Source organism: Chroicocephalus ridibundus, chromosome 1, assembly GCF_963924245.1.
Source record: "Chroicocephalus ridibundus chromosome 1, bChrRid1.1, whole genome shotgun sequence".
NCBI lineage: Eukaryota > Metazoa > Chordata > Aves > Charadriiformes > Laridae > Chroicocephalus > Chroicocephalus ridibundus.
Window position 1 is genome coordinate 9,498,446 of NC_086284.1, and position 17,172 is coordinate 9,515,617.

Sequence of the window (17,172 nt, forward strand, 5' to 3'; positions counted from 1 at the left end):
TTGGGTGGAAAGGAGCCCCGAGATGGGAAGAATGCAGGAAACAGAGGCAGCTGCACCAAAATAACACCAGACTTGGCTTTTACCCCGTAATTACAGCTGCATCTGACAGTAACCCCTTCAGGGAGCACAGCAAGGCTGTCTGGCTCTGTGGTCAAATGGCTTAGCCACAAGCTCTGCCCAGTCTGCTGGGTTCAACCTCCCTTTCTGGTCCTGCAACCCTGGGAAAAGTTCTGCCTTTCTCAAACTGGAAAACAGGAAGGAGCCTTAATACTCACATGCTTCAGTAAGCTCCCGTGACAAGTACTGATAATGCAAAAATAAGGATTATAATTATTATTATTTGGGCAAAATGTGGCCATGCTGCCAAAGCTCTACAGATCTGCGGGCATTGGTGTTTCTCTCCTGGGCTGGACCTGAGGTTCCTTTTGATGTCCTCCCCTCCCCAAATCCTCACCCCTGCCCCTCGCTGCCAAAGCAGCATCTACACAGCACCATGGGACTTGGTCCTTGCAACGGTCCACAGCCTGGGACAAAACTCCCATCAATGTCAGCTGGAGCTGGATGAAGCCTTCAAGAAAGAGAGACCATCTAACACCACGAAAGCAAAAGGAACAAGCACAACTGACGTTTTGGGGTCAAGGACAGACCATCACTCATGGAGATGTATGGGTTCAGTACAAAACCATTTCTTAAAAATGATTTATTAAAACAAAACAAACCACAAAACCCTTCAGCTATATGGTTAATGCTCAGTGCTGGCACCACCAACATTGTCAGCAGGAACAAATGCTTTGGAGGACATAAATCCAGAAGACTGCAGTGTCCAAAGGTTAATGTGTGTGGACTAATCCACATGAAGGAGCGAGCTGCACCACTGAGGTGGAGATGACAGGTGTAGTACAGCATATGGACAGACTCCCACGCTGTACAGACGTAGTACATCCCACCCAGAAGATTAGGGAGCATCCCCATCATCTCTCTCTCCAAGCATCCATCCTTCACAGTTCAAATGTTGTGTGATTCACATGGCTTCACCTCCCTGGACAAGGATTGCAATTCACATTTTTGGCATCACACTTTGGATTCTGGGCTCTTTATGGAGTTTACTGCCAGTTTCTCCTTCTCTGGGTCTGCCTTTGTCTCTGCTGTGTCACTGGCTTCCCTCTCCTGCCGTCTGAGAATCACATACACCATCACGAAGCACAGGAAAGCGCCCACCTCAAAGAAGAACTGGAGACCGAGATATCTGTGGTGTGGAAACACAAGAAATCAGGGCACCAAGCACCAACGCCCTATGTCCCCAGGCCCCCAGCAGATACTGAACATTGGGGATGGGCTCCTTGGGCACACTCAGCAGTGGGCAAGCAACAGGTGTATGCCTGGCTCCTGAGAAGGGTGGCAGAAAGAGGAGGAATAGCTAAGAAGAGCTAGGAAGAGCTACTTCTTTTGGTGTTACATTAACAAGTCATATCTCCTGGCGAAAAGGAGGCACATAAAAACATGTCTTGGGGTTGAGGGCAAATAGGACTTGCTGTGGCTACTGGGCAGGGCGTCACTTAACGATGGATTTACAACAGGGATGGAAGACCACCTACAGCTCCCTTCCAGCCTCCCCACCGTGCACAGTCTGGATTTGGTGTCAAGCTGGGCTGTTCTGTTGGAAAATGAATCCCGTGGTAAAAGGCACCCTGCATGGACTCTGCACCACCTCACGGGCAGCTCTGAGGCTGGGGTCACCCCTGCTGCTGCCTTACCTCCAAAGACAAGGTGTCAGGACAGGCTGTTTTTGTCTATGCTCACGAAATAAGTAATCATAGCATTATAGAACAGCCCAGGTTGGAAGGGACCTCAGAAGATCATTTTGTCCAACTTTTCATGGGAAAGGGAGCCTAGATGAGGTTACCTATCACCTTGTCCACTTGCACCTTGAAAACTTCCAGCAATGGGGACTCCACCATGTGTCTGTGGAGGTTGTTCTGGTGAAGGATTGTTCTCACTATAACGCAGGGAGTGTTTCTGGAAGTGGACCTGTGTGGTCTTCTAGCATCAAGTTAGCATGGTCCTTGGCATGGTTTCAGCTTGTGCCAATGACTTCCCTCCAAACCATTCCTGAGCACTGCTGGGAGTTAGCACGGGCCAGGGGGATGCCAGTGTCCCTGCTCGCTTACCGCGACATATACAACTTATCCAGGTTGGAGGTGGCCTGATGCCACATTCCCCCTTGGATTGCCTCTGCCCATCCCTACCTTTGCCTGAAGAGGTTATTGTCGTAGTATCTGCAGGCCGCCTTCCTGTCGCACTTCTTCTCCCAGAGGATGCAGGTTGTGTCGATGGCGCTGCCGTACAGAACGGGCCCCGGCATCCACGCTGGAAGCAGAGGGGGATTTGTTACATTATGGGAGCACCTCTGCTGGGACAGTCCCAACCCTGGTTACTTTCCCATGTCTTAGGGAGGAAAGTGGCTGGGGGTGGTTTCCTTTGCTCATGAAGCCACTGGTCCTGCACAGCACACCAAGGGCTGGTTGCATGTTTGCACCCCACCATGATGCGAGAAGGTCCTTATTTATCATTGCTCTTTGGCAAGGGACCATCACTCATCCCAGGAATGATGTTCACCTCCTTCATGCGCCGTGCATGTACCCTCCTTCCCACGACTGCAGTGGCACGTTCTGGGGGCCTCCAGGTGAACGTGAATTTTCACCATAGGAAAAATAACTATAGTGGGATCACAGGGCATGGTTTGCAGCCACCCTGATATGCTGGAGGACAACATGGGAGTATCTACACACAGCCAAGGGTTGTCCTCCTGGACCTGAACTTATTCCCTGTCCTCTTTTATTTAGCTGCATAGATGCACCCCCATGGAGATGCCTCATTGTCTCCCCACCGTGTGCAGCCCCCCAGACCCTGCAAGGTGGCATCTTTCCCTGGCTCTGGACAGGCTTTGACCAGTCCGTAACTCTGAAAAAACAGCACTTCTGCAGCCCTGGGGCTGCTCAGGGATGAAATGCCCACGAATCCCCAAGAGCTGACATGATTTTCCAGGACGGCATTTCAACACATTTTAATTTACCTAAAACTCTCAGCAGCATGAACTGTATCCCCACCGCAAACGATTTGTCTTCAGGCTGGATGCTCCTGAAAAACAAAATGGAAAGTGTGCCCTCTGGCATTCCCGCAAAGATGGATGTTTCCCTCCCTGGCATTGCATGAGGCCTTACGGCACCTCACCCAAAAAAATGATCCTTCGACCCAACCACCAAGGACCCCAGGCAGCTCCCATTTACGTCAGCAAAAATAATGAAGTTTCATTCATTAGGGCTAGAAGCAAACCACAGCCTTTTCTTGGCCTGAAAAACCTACCAAACTCCGTAAGAGACGGGGTGGAGCTCAGCTGAGTATTTTTGCTTTAAATTTAAAGAATGCGGACAAGTAAAACACAAAGAGAAACCAATATAGCCGCTGGCTCTGCCAAACAAGAGCAACACAAGGGATGCTTTTTGTAACTGAAAGAGAAAAGTGATTTACCCATTGAGGAAGTGGCTTTTTTTTGAGGTGGGATGCCCCAGTGTATATTTCAGTAGTACCCCAGTTTCCTGAAATAAATATTTCAGGCTGTGGTTCCTGCTGGGGTCAGACATGGGAGAGGACTGGGTGGCAGAGGACCTCCAGGTAGAGCACACCTCAGGGAACTTGGCTTCCCTTTCCTCTCTGTCTGCCTGGTGTGTGCACTCATGGCATAGAAGGAGATTTAATAATGCCTGGGAGCCAAGGTAAAAACAGGTTTTAACCACAGCTTTTCCCTAAAAAGACACTGTTCAGAGTGCTTTGACCACAGAAGCATCATAGAATCAAGCAATGGTTTAGGCTGGAAGCGACCTTTAAAGATCATCTAGTTCCACCTCCCTGCCCTGGGCAGGGACACGTCCCACCAGCCCAGGTCGCTCCAAGCCCCGGCCAACCTGGCCTTGAACCCCTCCAGGGATGGGGCAGCCACAGCTTCTCTGGGCAACCTGGGCCAGGGGCTCACCGCCCTCACAGCCAAGAATTTCTGCCCGAGATCTCAGCTCAGTCTCCCCTCTTGCAGTGGAAAACCCTTCCCCCTCGTCCCATGGCTCCCCTCCCTCATCCAGAGTCCCTCCCCAGCTTTCCTGGAGCCCCTTGAGGGACTGGAAGGGGCTCCAAGGTCTCTCCGGAGCCTCCTCTTCCCCAGGCTGAACCCCGCTAACTCTCTCAGCCCGTCCTCCCAGCAGAGGGGCTCCAGCCCTCCCAGCATCTCCAGGGCCTCCTCTGGCCCCGCTCCAGCAGCTCCGTGTCTCTCCTGTGCTGAGGCCCCAGAGCTGGAGGCAGCACTGCAGGGGGGTCTCCCCCGAGCGGAGCAGAGGGGCAGAATCCCCCCCCTCGCCCTGCTGCCCACGCTGCTGGGGATGCAGCCCAGGATGCAGGGAGATTCTGTGCTACCAGAGCATGTTGCTGGCTCATGTTGAGCTTCACATCACCCATCACCCCCAAGTCCTTCTCCTCAGCATTGCTCTCAATCCAAAATTGTGCTTGGGAATATCATTTATAGACTAACATAGAGATTCCCCAATGACTTTCCCCTCCTCCCCAGCACAGTCCCAGCCTCAGCCTCTCCTGCCCATCCCAGGCTCCAGCCCCATCAGCCCAGGGCTTGTGTCGAGGCTGGCTCCAGCCTGCCCCATAGGCACCTTTCCAAGGGTGTGGGAAACCAAAGTCCAGGTTGCTTGTCTGCACTGGGAAGGGAGGCTGTATTCAAGCGAGATCCTTCAAGCGAAGGAAGGTAATTAAACTTCTTAACTCAACACAGAGATGGATTAAGAAGTGCCAAAATACTGCCATGCTAAATTAAATCTGAGTTAATGGTGCATCTCGTTACTGAGGTATCAGCCGTGGGTGGGGAGAAGGAACAGGATGGCTGCTGGATCTGAAGGTTGTGCTGAGACCAGGAATGGGGGTGCTGAGGGTAATGTAGGGATCCTGTGACCCCCACGGCCCCATCGGTGGATGGAGGTTCTGTAGGGGCCTGACATGGTGTGACACCCACCCACCCACCAGCTGCTCTTTGCCTGAACCTGTTGGTGAACACCACGTTGCCTGCAAGAGCAATTGGCCATGCAGCGCTGGTGGCTCCATGGTAGAGCCTTCAGGAGCCTGAAATCTCCATTTGCTGCTTAACTCTGCAGGGATCAGCAGCCGCAGCCAAGGAGACCTTGGAAGAGCCTTTGTAGTCTTAGGGCAGCAGGACCTCTGTTAGTGCAGGGTCTTCAAGAGCAAGTCCTGAAGGTCTCTCCTGCTTCAACATTTGAGACTGGAGATGCTCTGTGTTTCTGTCCTGCCCAGACATGCCAGGTCTTTTCTAGGAAAGCACAGCCAGCTCCTGAGCCAGGAATATGCTAGAAGACAGACAACCACGTGCAGGAAGCCCCATTCTCCATTCCCTGCACCAACACATGCAAAACCCATGTAAAGGCAACTGGAACAAGCAAAAGGAACTGGGCACAAGGTGCAATATTGGGGTGGTTTAACCCTCCAATCCCTCAGCTGGAGAAAACCTTCCTCCCCAATTCAAGGACCCCTTGGTTTCCCAAACCCAGACCCTGGATGCCTTTTCTGCCACGCTTAAAGGTGTGGTTGGGTTGCACCTAGACCATGGCCAACCCACGTCTGCTCACCTGAGGATAAGCATGAAGGACGGTGTGTGGGATACACTGGCCAGGATCCCCGCCAGGCAGGACAGGACCACAAAAGGCAAGAAGAGGTGGGAGCAGCCGGTGCCGCAGGTCCCGGGCTTGGCAAACCCCGCAAAACCATTTTCAGAGATGCAGCTGCAATTGGTGTAGTTCTGCAAAGAGGAGAGAAAACCCAGAGGCTGCTCATCTGCTCAAGACTGTGGAGATACCGGGGATAGCTGCCAGCTGTCAGAGGGTGGGAGAGTATTTAGGTTTTGTCTGTAAATAATTAGCAATAATTAGCACTCAACACTTAAGGGAGCAGGGGGAAAGAAACACATAGAATGAAGCTGGCTGGGGATAACAGACTGAGGGGATGAGGAAACTCGTTTTCCCATCCCTACTTCTGGCCTCCAACATGCTACCATCTCTGAAAAGAGGTCTCAGTCCCACCAGGCCCCACAGGCATCGCTAGGATGTCCCACGGGAGAGCATCCACAGCTGACAGAGATGCTGGGACAACCGTGGTACCTTGGTTCGTCTATAGTGGTACCTTGGCTCATCTCTCTGTGCTTCCAGGGGCCCCTGGGAGTTCTCCCAAGCCAGAAACATCCATGTCTTGTTGATGTGAGCCCCAGCCATGGCTCCGTACCCGCTGCAGCAACCCTTCTATGCTCGTGCTTCCAGTCCTGTGTTTCACGCCTGTTGTGTGTTGAAGATACTTATGCACAGGTTTATTTCAATGTCATCCTTTGCTGCTGAACGCTTTGGCATCCTGCATAAAAATCTGGACTCCTGGCATGGAAAAATCTCACCCCCAGCTGATTCAAGCCTGATGTGAGCTTAGTGGCCTGTGTTATAACTTTTGGAGGAAATCTCCAAGGGAGCAGCCTGGGCTCCACCACCTGTACCCAACTTGTCTCCTGCTGTGAGACCCTTCATCCAGGGGCTACGTCTTGAGCGGAGCTGGCAATCAAAGCCAGAGCCCAAGCTCAGGGGAGCGTTAAATCAGAAAACACTTGCTAAGGGAAAATGCAAAACTTCACCTTTGAAAGAGGGTCATAAATAACCGGCTCAGCGTTAGCAATGGAAGGATGCCCTGGGGCGAGGGATATGGATTTTTTACTTTTCTCCAAATTTTAGTCACAACTCTCTTTTTTTTTTTTTAATTTTAAAATAAACCTCTTTTTTTTTTTTTGGAAGAGACCTTTAAATAAAATGAGCATGATCTTATTGTTGCCAGAGGGGATAGATTCATAGCAGGATGGCAGTTTACAGAAGGGTGATCCAGAGGCAGGGGCACCTCAGGGTCTCCCAAATTCCCATTCCCGCCTTGCTGCCTGGGGAAGTGGCATGTCTGACGCCCATAAAAGCTGCTCTGCTCCTTTCATTTGGAACCTCGGAGGATTTTAGAGCAGGGAGCATGACCCTGGCTGCAAAAACCCCTGAGCAGCAGGGACAAGCCACAAAGCGGCCGGTGGCCGGTCTCCATGAGATGAATCAACTGGGCAGCAGTGCCACGAGGCTGACGCAGCACCAGGGATGGGGAAAACCACCCAGAGTAGTGGAGAGAGAAGAATAACTGAGAGCAACCCCCAGACAGGGCTATGGTTTCTGGGCAGGATGGGCAGCTGGATGGCACATGGCCAGCCCTGGGTTTCTTAGGAGACCTTGGAGCCCCTTCCAGTCCCTCAGGGGGCTCCAGGAAAGCTGGGGAGGGACTCTGGATGAGGGAGGGGAGCCATGGGACGAGGGGGAAGGGGTTTCCAGTGCAAGAGGGGAGATTGAGCTGAGATCTCGGGCAGAAATTCTTGGCTGTGAGGGCGGTGAGCCCCTGGCCCAGGTTGCCCAGAGAAGCTGTGGCTGCCCCATCCCTGGAGGGGTTCAAGGCCAGGTTGGCCGGGGCTTGGAGCAATCTGGTCTAGTGGGAAGTATCCCTGCCCAGGGCAGGGGGTTGGAACTAGATGATCTTTAAAGGTCCCTTCCAGCCCAAACCATTCTGTGATTCTATGATTTTCCCCAGTTGGGACCTCCTGGTACCCCAGATTTTGGAGTGTGTGTTGACCATCTCAGATCTGACCCAGGTCGCAGCAGAGGGATGTTGTCCCTGCTCCCACCTGTGACCATGTATGATGAGAGCAGAGGAAGGCTCAGAAACCCAGGAGCCCCATGGCATGGATATTCCTGCAGTCCCAGGGGAGCCCCTGAGGCCACCTCACTTCAACAGGTCACGCTGGACCCAAAGAAATAGCAAAGCACTAAAAGGTTGTTACTGCAAGGTCCTGCTCTTGGGGCAAAGCTTCCTGTTGACCATGAAATTTGGGGACATCCGGCGATGTAAAAAGCAAATGGCTTTCAGCGTAGGAGAGCTTTCCAATGAAAAAAGCCCAGCTTGCACTGTGCAAGCCTCCTCTGGAAGGGCTGCAGCAAAGCTGAGCAAAAAACTGTAAGTTTTTTGGCACACTGGGAGGGTTTCTAGAAAGCCAGGTGTTTGGGACATGGAGAGCAGTAGGCAATGAATGCCACAGGTCTCTGCACTGGAAAAGAAATGCTGAAAATGGTAAGAAAAGTGTAATATGGCAGAGAAAGCAGGAGCTAGAAGAATGCCATAAAACGCAACAATCTCTTTTTTCCTTTCCTGCAAGAGGCAATACCCAAAATTGGAGAGAGACTGAGGTTGCTCTGTGGACACCTGAGCTCAGCTCCTCATCCCGCACAACAAAGGAGCAGAGCTCAGCATCTGCAGCCACGTCACTGTGTGCCATGAGCTCCCCCGTCCTGGGGAGATGCAACCTGCTCTGGCCACTGCCTGCTGGCACATGGCTGGGCGTCTACAACACCATACCGAGACACCGTCCCCGTGCGGAAGAGCCTCTCACACAACTGAAATTGGGTCAAGATGCGTCAATAGGTGGAAAGAAGATTCAGCAAATTATCTCAGTGCTAGAGGAAGAGCTAATGCTGGTGTTACCATGTGGTGTTTGCATGGCACCATCAAGGGAGCCCTGATTTTGTTGTAGCATGTGACTACATATAAAAATACATATAATGAATGCAGGAGTGGGTCACGTTCCAGACCCCAGGATGCCAAAGGGCTGGAGGCATCTTTGAGGAGGAAGAAGCAGTTGAAAAGCATCTGCTGCGCAAAGGACAGGCACGGGGATGCAGAAAAGCCCATTTGGGACCAAGCTCTGGCAGAAAACATAATTGTTATTAAAATGAAGTGTTGTTAATTAACAGAATGCTGCTAAAAAGTGCCCAGACAATCCCATGCTGCCATTATATCCCGTGCCAAGAACACAGCGGAAAGCTACTCACCCTCTATGGATTGCTAGCGTTTTTCAGATAGGTATTTGAATTGGCAAAGATTTCCTTACTATTTATTTGTTGAGCTGAATTGCCTGGAGACCCAACAGGCAATTTGCACTCTGAAAACTCAGCCCTGTTGGGGTTTTGGTAACAGGAAGGGAGTAGCAGAGGAGCGAGAGGCACAGGGCAGCAAAATAACCCTGCCAGGTCTGCAAATCAAGGCAAAGCCAAGAGCAAAACCCATTTCTCTACCCACCGCATTGGGACTCTCCCACTAAATTATCCTCTCAAGTAGATACTTGGCTTGGCAACTGGTACTTATGGAGAGGATGCACTCTGCAACTGGATCATGACTTTTTGACCTCCAAATCTGCAGGATGAAAGGTGGAATAACACTGCTCTGACGCAGCCGTCCCAGGGCATGCAGCGAAGGTCTGCTAAATGTCAGTGCTGTGTGTACTGGGGCAATGGTCCCTCCAGGCTTGGCTTGCCCACAGCATATACTCTGGTCATAGAATCACCAAGTCCGTTTGGTCACAGAATTGTAGAATTTAAAAGGTGAGTAGGTGCTGAGGGACACAGTTTAGTGGTGGTTTTGGCAGTCTTAGACTGATGGCTGGACTCAACGATCTTGAAGGTCCCTTCCAACCTCGATGATTCTATGATTCTATCATTCTGTGACTTAAAGCGCCTCCCTGAGTCCCCAATATCACGATTTACCTTCCCTCTCTTCATCCCTCCACATGATCTATAGATGAGGCATAACTAGAGCAAAATATGTGATGGAAACACCCAGGCTGCTTCTGCAACTGTAGGTACCAGTGGAGCGTTTTCAGCTGGTATTTGCTCTGACTCTGCAGGAGGGCGGTTTGGACCAAGCGCAGTTTTGCATTTTGCTTCAGCAAAAAAATAAATAAATAAATTGTTCATTCTTGGCTTTGAGCATTTTTTTAGGTCAAGCCCCCCCAAGCAAACACTACTGGGTGAGCAGTCTGGGTTGAGACCTGCTGCAAGACATGGAGGTATGTGAAAATGTGTACCACCTGCATTAATATTTTGCCTTTACAACACTGCAAAAGTGGAAACTGTCATAGTCCATCCAGTTTCAGCTAACTTTGGGCATATGATACTTAAATTAGGACACTGATTTCCGTAGGTCCCTATTGAAGGAAAACAGATGGAGAAACTCACAGCAGGAGCCTAGAGGTGGCCTGACTCCCCCCATAGAGAAAACACCCCTTGAGTACAAGAGGCATCCATGGACCTGGGGTCGTGCTAGGTGCTGTGATTAGTCCTTCCCATACTGCACTTCCTCCTGTCCCACGACAGGAAACATAGCTAAGAAAGGTGACTTTGTTGGTCATCATTTAGGTGGGAAGGGAAAGCAGATCCTTGCATCATCCATGCAAGAAGTCTGCTCAATCTGCTGGGTAGCATGGGAGATATTGAAAGTATGGTTTGTGGAGCAAAACCTGACCTGAGGTGGAGCAGTGGGTGGGGAAGGACACCTTGACATCCTAAAAGGTTGGAGACCTAGACGGTTTCCGCCTGCTGTCTTGGCCAAGGACCTGTACTGGCAAGGGCTGTGTTATACTGGAGAGTGCTGAGAGACACCATCTACAAGGGGTTTTCCTGGGACATTCTCAACCTCCTCATCCCACAGGGTCATGCAGAGCTTGTCCAACACTAACGAGCTTCAGAAAACCTAATTGCCAGACTTGAGTGCTGCATTGGTCATCCCTCATTAGCCATCCCAAGCCAGGACACTGGCGCAGACAGAATGACTCACCAGGACTGAGTTGTCCGCATCGATATTTACGACTCTGCAGCCGGCGGAACAGGGTGAGATGTATTCAATGTTGTTGGAGCCGCAGATGGGGTTATAGGCTTTCTCGGGGCAGTTACACTGGAGGTTACACTCCAAGGCGTAGTGTTCAAATTCAGAGCTATGACAGGAAGAAAATATTAATACACGCTATTGAGCATCATTAATACACATCCTACATAGAAAATATACTGCATGTATATTGAGATTAATAAAGAAACACTCGATTGATAAACAAAACCTTCCCCGTATGTAAGAGAGGACCCACAAAAATTCAACTATAACCCCCCTGGGCAAAGCATCATGACCACAAATGGTGAAGGGAGTCACCCACTTCCTTCATATTTGGCCCCAAACGTGGGGTCTTGGGGTAACGCAATACCACGCTGTGGGAGGTGGTGAGGTTCCCGCTGAGAACTTGGGCTGGCTTCCACCGAGACCACAGGATGCTGAACATGTCAATTTACAGAAACTTGGATCAAGCCTTGAGGGAAGACAAGGTGCTGCCTGCGTTTAGCTCCGTAGGGAAGCAGCCACGGCTTCAAAGGTGTGATCCCAGGGCTGGCCCTTGCCCAAATTATTTGCCTGTGAGTAACGCACCGCACTTTCCAAGACGCGATTTTAATCTTGTGCTGTTTGTGTCAAAAACGCGTTCACCTTGGGTTTCACAACCAACGAAGTTAGAAGGAATAAGGATGCAGAAGATCCAGTGTTTATGCACAAAAGCATTATTTTCTCGTGTTATTCTACCACTGTTAACTGTTTCTTTTGAGGGAATAAACTAATTTTGGGGTATTCTGCTTAATTCCCACCCAACTCCACCCTGAGGAGTGCAGCTGGGGATGAGGGGTACCCACAGCCCTGGGAATGACCCCCCTGTTCCCAGCTTAGCTGGAGCTGCCGGTACCTCTCACTGTAGGTAACACCTGCGACCTTCTGCGTGGGGCAGCCGAGGAAGAGGAGGGGGAAAGCCACGAGCAGGCAGAGGAACATGCCGAGGACGCACATGGCGCTGCATTGCCGTAGGGACATCTGGAACCGCTTCAGGATGGCACCACCCACCACGATCCCCACCATCGCTCCGGGGATGTTCACAGCACCTGGGGAAAGGCAGGTCCTTGTTTTCCATCTTCCGAGCTGCATCATTCCCTTCATTATAGTGAAGGGCCAGAGGATTTGCTGTTGGGTTCCTGTTTTTCAATGTTGGTCATCTGGAGGGGACCAAGGCTTTTGCAGAGGCTGGTGGAATAATGCTAAGAAAGAGCAGTTTTGCAAAACCAGCAGGATCCCACAGCAAACTGACCGTTACTTATCCGCGCATGGAAGATGTAGGGACCGGTGAAAAGCTACGCTTCACCCAGCAAATGTGATTTTTCAGTGTAGATGGAGGAAAATATCAAGTAAACCTGGAGTGGATATGTAATTTCTGCACAGTCATGTGCCCACTTCTGTTGTCATCAGCATAAAAATGAAGATTTCCGTGACAGACTTAGCGTTTTGCAAAACCCAGCTTTCTAATGGGATACCAAAGAAGCGCAATCTGTTTAATTCAACAAAGAATCAACAGGGAGGTTGCTTTCAGCCCATAAACAGCCACAGAAGGAAGGGATTTCTGACTACAGAAAGCCTTTTGATCTAACAGAAAAAGGCAAAGCAAGATTCAGTAGCTGGGGACAAAAACTAGATAAATTCGAACAAGAAATACGGCGCACGTCTTTAACAGAGCGGGTAAATCAAGGGTGAGAACAGCTCAGCAGGGCGCATGGGTGGAGGACCCCACTGCTTCAGCATTTAACCTTTCCGCCTGTATTTAGCCAGGTTTGCTGGGCTTTGCCAGTCTGCTCTGCTCACTTTCTTCTGATTTATTTTTTGCAGACTTCAGAAGACTCCTTCTCTGAGGACGCGTGCTGGTTTTTTTTTTTCCAAAAATATATTTTAAATCCTTCTGTGTCTAGATCCACAAACTGATTATAAGAGTAAGGCTTTATTCTTCGTATTTTTATTACCATGAGAAGCTCGCACAGGGAGACCTCAGTGCCGGACAGGACGTTCTGGATATCACAGTGCAAGCAAAAGCAGTCTAATCTCACGAGCACATATCCTGCTTAACACTTACTCCTTTCCTTCCTAACAATACCAACAGCAAGCAATTAGCCCAACCATTACGAGCAATTAGTTTGACTATAGCAAACCTTTTGAAGGGTTTAGGCACGATCAGTACACCGGCCTGAGTGGCCTCTTGCTGCAGACTATCTTCAAAATGCATGCTTACATTTCTGCAGTTTTTAATTTTATTGACTACCTACTTTTTTAAAGACCCTTAACCCAATGATCGATGTAAAGTAATCCCTGCTACAGAAATGTGCACGATTCATATCTGATGTTTCTTTGCTCCTTTAATGCAATCAGTTGGTGTCCTCTCCTTGATTATAGTGAATAGCTTTAGATAATAAACATTTCCCCAGGTCTTAAAAGGTTTTATTCTAGCAAGCTCAGGCTGCAATGTAAAGGAAAGAAGGCAGATAATAGCTAAGAAGTTGTGTGGGCAAGGACCTGGTGCCACGTCTGTCTGTAGGTAATGGAAGGAGCCTGGCAGCTCTCAAGGAAAACTTGCTTTTTAGTAATCTCTAGATTATTTTCCAAGGGACGCTCAAAAGCTGGCAAGCCTTGACAGCAACACTCACCGATGATCATGTTGGCCAAGGACGCCGTGAGGGAGAACTGCCTCTCCAGGAATTTCCCCATGAACGTTGCTAAACCAGCAACCATGGCAGAGAGGTTGACCTGAGCCAACACCACCAGCAGGAAGACGGGATGACGCAGGTTCCTCAAGAGGACCACAGGAAAATCTGAAAGGAAAAAGGGAAACCTGTTGCATACAAAGGAGGTGTACAGCATAATATTAATCCACAGAAAGTGACAAACCGTTGAATTTTCCTATATTTTTTTGCACAGAATTAACTCTTTAGGAGCAGTGAGCTCTTCCAAACATTTCAGAATGCGTGCTTTCAGGGTTTATCATTTGAGGGTGTGATTGCATGGCCATTGGGATATTAAAAAGTCAGGATGACGCATCAGGACATTGCAAAAATTAAACACTTGATATCTCACATCAGCCTTTGGGTGATGTGCTCAAGCAACCCTGAACATTGAGATGGGATGGAGAGCAGCCCTGGGGAGAAGGACTTGGGAGCATTGGTTGGTGAGAAGCCCAACATGAGCCATCAACGTGCTCTGGTAGCACAGAAACCCCCCGCAGCCTGGGCTGCATCCCCAGCAGCGTGGGCAGCAGGGCGAGGGGGGGGATTCTGCCCCTCTGCTCCGCTCGGGGGAGACCCCCCTGCAGTGCTGCCTCCAGCTCTGGGGTCTCAGCACAGGAGAGACACGGAGCTGTTGGAGCGGGGCCAGAGGAGGCCCTGGAGATGCTGGGAGGGCTGGAGCCCCTCTGCTGGGAGGACAGGCTGAGAGAGTTGGGGGGGTTCAGCCTGGGGAAGAGGAGGCTCCGCGGAGACCTTGGAGCCCCTTCCAGTCCCTCAAGGGGCTCCAGGAAAGCTGGGGAGGGACTCTGGATGAGGGAAGGGAGCCATGGGACGAGGGGGAAGGGTTTTCCAGTGCAAGAGGGGAGATTGAGCTGAGATCTCGGGCAGAAATTCTTGGCTGTGAGGGCGGTGAGCCCCTGGCCCAGGTTGCCCAGAGAAGCTGTGGCTGCCCCATCCCTGGAGGGGTTCAAGGCCAGGTTGGCCGGGGCTTGGAGCGACCTGGTCTGGTGGGAGGTGTCCCTGCCCAGGACAGGGGGTTGGAATAGACGATTTTTAAAGGTCCCTTCCAACACAAACCCTTCTGTGATTCCATGATTGTGTGATTCTATTCAATGCTAATGCACAGGACAGATCTGCCGCCTTCTGCAGAGATACCTCCTGCTGAGCTCTGAGCTGCCAGGGTCTTATGATGCCTTAGGAGAAATGCAAGTGGCTCCATGATAGTTTTTCAGCCTCAGCTGAACCTGTCGATAAATAGTGTTGACATCTCCCGCTTTCCATGGGTGGACTGTACTGGGATGGCTGAGAGCAACATGGATACCTGCCTGTCTTTCCCCCACCACCCATGGGCTGAGGCTGCAGCGTTGAGTCATTACAGGGGCTGCTACAAACATGCATGGCCCCAGCAAACACGGCCTCAGTTCCTTTCCCTGAAGCTTTCTGGCAGGGCTTCCACTACAGCAAATACAAGAGTAGCTGGGAAGTCATTAAAAGTTAATTTATTTGTTTGCTGCAGTTGCAATTTCAATGTCCTTTTTGTTTCCATCACAAAAATGTATTTTTTGATTACAAGCAAGAAACACTCAGGCGAATTCCCCTGTGGCTGAACCCTCGCTGCTTGAGAAGAAGACATCTTTAGCTTGTTCAGCAAAGACATCTGCCCCGCTCCCAGCGCCGTGGGAATCGGGATGCCTGATGCTGACACCCGCCAGCTGGGAGGCTACAGTTCTCCATCCCCGAGCGATTTCTCCTTCGTGCCCATCCCAAACCCGCTTTTCTGCTCAAGCCTTTGCTCCCCCTGAACCATTGGCTTCCCCCCGTGCTCTTCGTCCTGCTCTGCAGCTCGCAAGCAAAGGGCGTGCATAAAGGGCAACCTCCACACAAACAGATGATGAGTTTCCCAGATGAGGGCTCTGAAAGTCAATATGCTGAAGCAGAGATAAGGAATTAACTGGGGGGATTAACGCAAGGGCCTGCCATAAATTAATGGTGTTAATTCTTAGCAGCTCACAAACAAGTGGGACAATCTTTCTATCTGCTCCAGCACGGAGGCGCTGGGAGACGGCAGCGGGGAGAACTTTCTGGTGTTTGTCTGGGAGTTGCCCCAAGCTGTGTATTTGGTTTAGCTGTCCTAAAAAGTTATGTGAAGAGCAAAGGGCCCTCCGTGGATGCGAAGGGGTGCCCCGTAGGGAAAGGCGAAGCTCTCGTTCATGAGAGTATCACCTCTCCAGTGCAGCCATCTGCTCTCAGGGGTAGGCAAGCAGCTACAGACCTTGGGGAGCAGCAAACTCAGGGGCGCTGGAGAGGGTCCAAGTGTGCAAGGAATGTTCAAGGACCCTGAAATACTGACACGCTGAAGAACTGTGAGGGTAGGAATCCACCAGAGAGGGAGTGAGCCACGATGGTATCTCTAAGCTACATAGAGACCAAGGTGAACCCCAAAGAGGGCAGAGGGTTTTGCTCTTAAGTATCAATAGAGCTCTTGTTTTTTGAAGCATATTCCATATGGAATATCTCATATACTGGAATATCTCAGACATATTGCAAATACGAAACCTCAACTTGCTGAAACATCTCCTGAGAGCTAATCCAGCCCTTTGTGGGAGGTAGTGGGAATCTTCCACCAAAAAGGTTTTTTTTCCCCAGAGTGCTTCGGTCTTTTCAATCAAACTTCGCCCCCTCTGCCATCCCAGATCAGAGCCATAAAGGTAGGACAGCGAGCAGGGCTCCCACTTCATGGTGGGAGGCGGCAAGATTGCCATCCTTTGCAATCACCGTCTCATCACTAATTCGATCGCCCTTATAGCTCCAGGGAGGAAGCTGAGTAGATACTAAAAGCAAGTGGAAACTTTAAAATAATGATAAAAATATATCTTGAAACCATCTTTAGGCACCGTAGAGAAACAAACAAGTCACAAGCCCAGTGTTTTAATTGCTTTGAAGATCACCTTTAACGGATTAATTCCCAGTATGCACAACAGAAGCTGCACATCCTCCCAGGTGTTTTCAACAGAAGCCTAGAAATTAGCAATGGAAATGACTTCAGGCTGGCTAAATCCTACTTTCTTGATTACTGGGAGCAGGTCCGATGCCTGCAAAAGGAGCATTCTGTGAGTACGAGGAGCAGGGTGCAACCCAATGTCACGCAGAACATCTGTGCAAGAGCCAAGATCCTTCCCCACAGTGCTTTGATTTTCCTACTTTTGAATAACTCCGGCGTGCAGAGCCTGATCCCTCCTTGGATAATTGACCTCATTGTTTGGAAATGTCCCCAGTGCTTTGCCTGAGTATTTATCCTGTACACAGCTCCATCCTGTTATTGCTGATTGTGGAGGGAGAAGCTCTTCCTGTCCTTGAGGCAGAGTTCCCAGGGCTTGGCAAACTGCTCTCTGCTCATCACACCTTGCCCCAGAAAGATTTAAGGCCCGGTGGCTTCCAGAGGAATGGAGAACACGAAGAACCTCATGGCATGGGCTCTAAGCCATCCTCTTTTTGTTCCCAATAAAGCAAACGGCAAAAATTCCCGCAAGCCTTATTTTGCGCTCAGTTATCTCCATGTGCACTGAAGCAACAGAACAAATGACAAAAT

General features: G+C 50.3%; 1 protein-coding gene across 1 annotated transcript in view; it reads right to left on the reverse strand.

Annotated features, from left to right (window-relative positions):
* Positions 1-685: 685 nt before the first annotated feature.
* SLCO2B1 (solute carrier organic anion transporter family member 2B1) overlaps positions 686-17,172 on the reverse strand; it is a 62,858-nt gene continuing 46,371 nt past the window's right edge. Inside the window, exons 9-15 of the mRNA XM_063327956.1 lie at positions 13,509-13,673; positions 11,732-11,924; positions 10,789-10,945; positions 5,694-5,863; positions 3,074-3,138; positions 2,247-2,367; positions 686-1,246 (exon numbers count right to left, since the gene is read on the reverse strand). Of these exons, the coding sequence (XP_063184026.1) occupies positions 1,072-1,246; positions 2,247-2,367; positions 3,074-3,138; positions 5,694-5,863; positions 10,789-10,945; positions 11,732-11,924; positions 13,509-13,673 (1,046 nt within the window). The 3' untranslated portion in view covers positions 686-1,071. The remainder of the gene's footprint in view (positions 1,247-2,246; positions 2,368-3,073; positions 3,139-5,693; positions 5,864-10,788; positions 10,946-11,731; positions 11,925-13,508; positions 13,674-17,172) is intronic.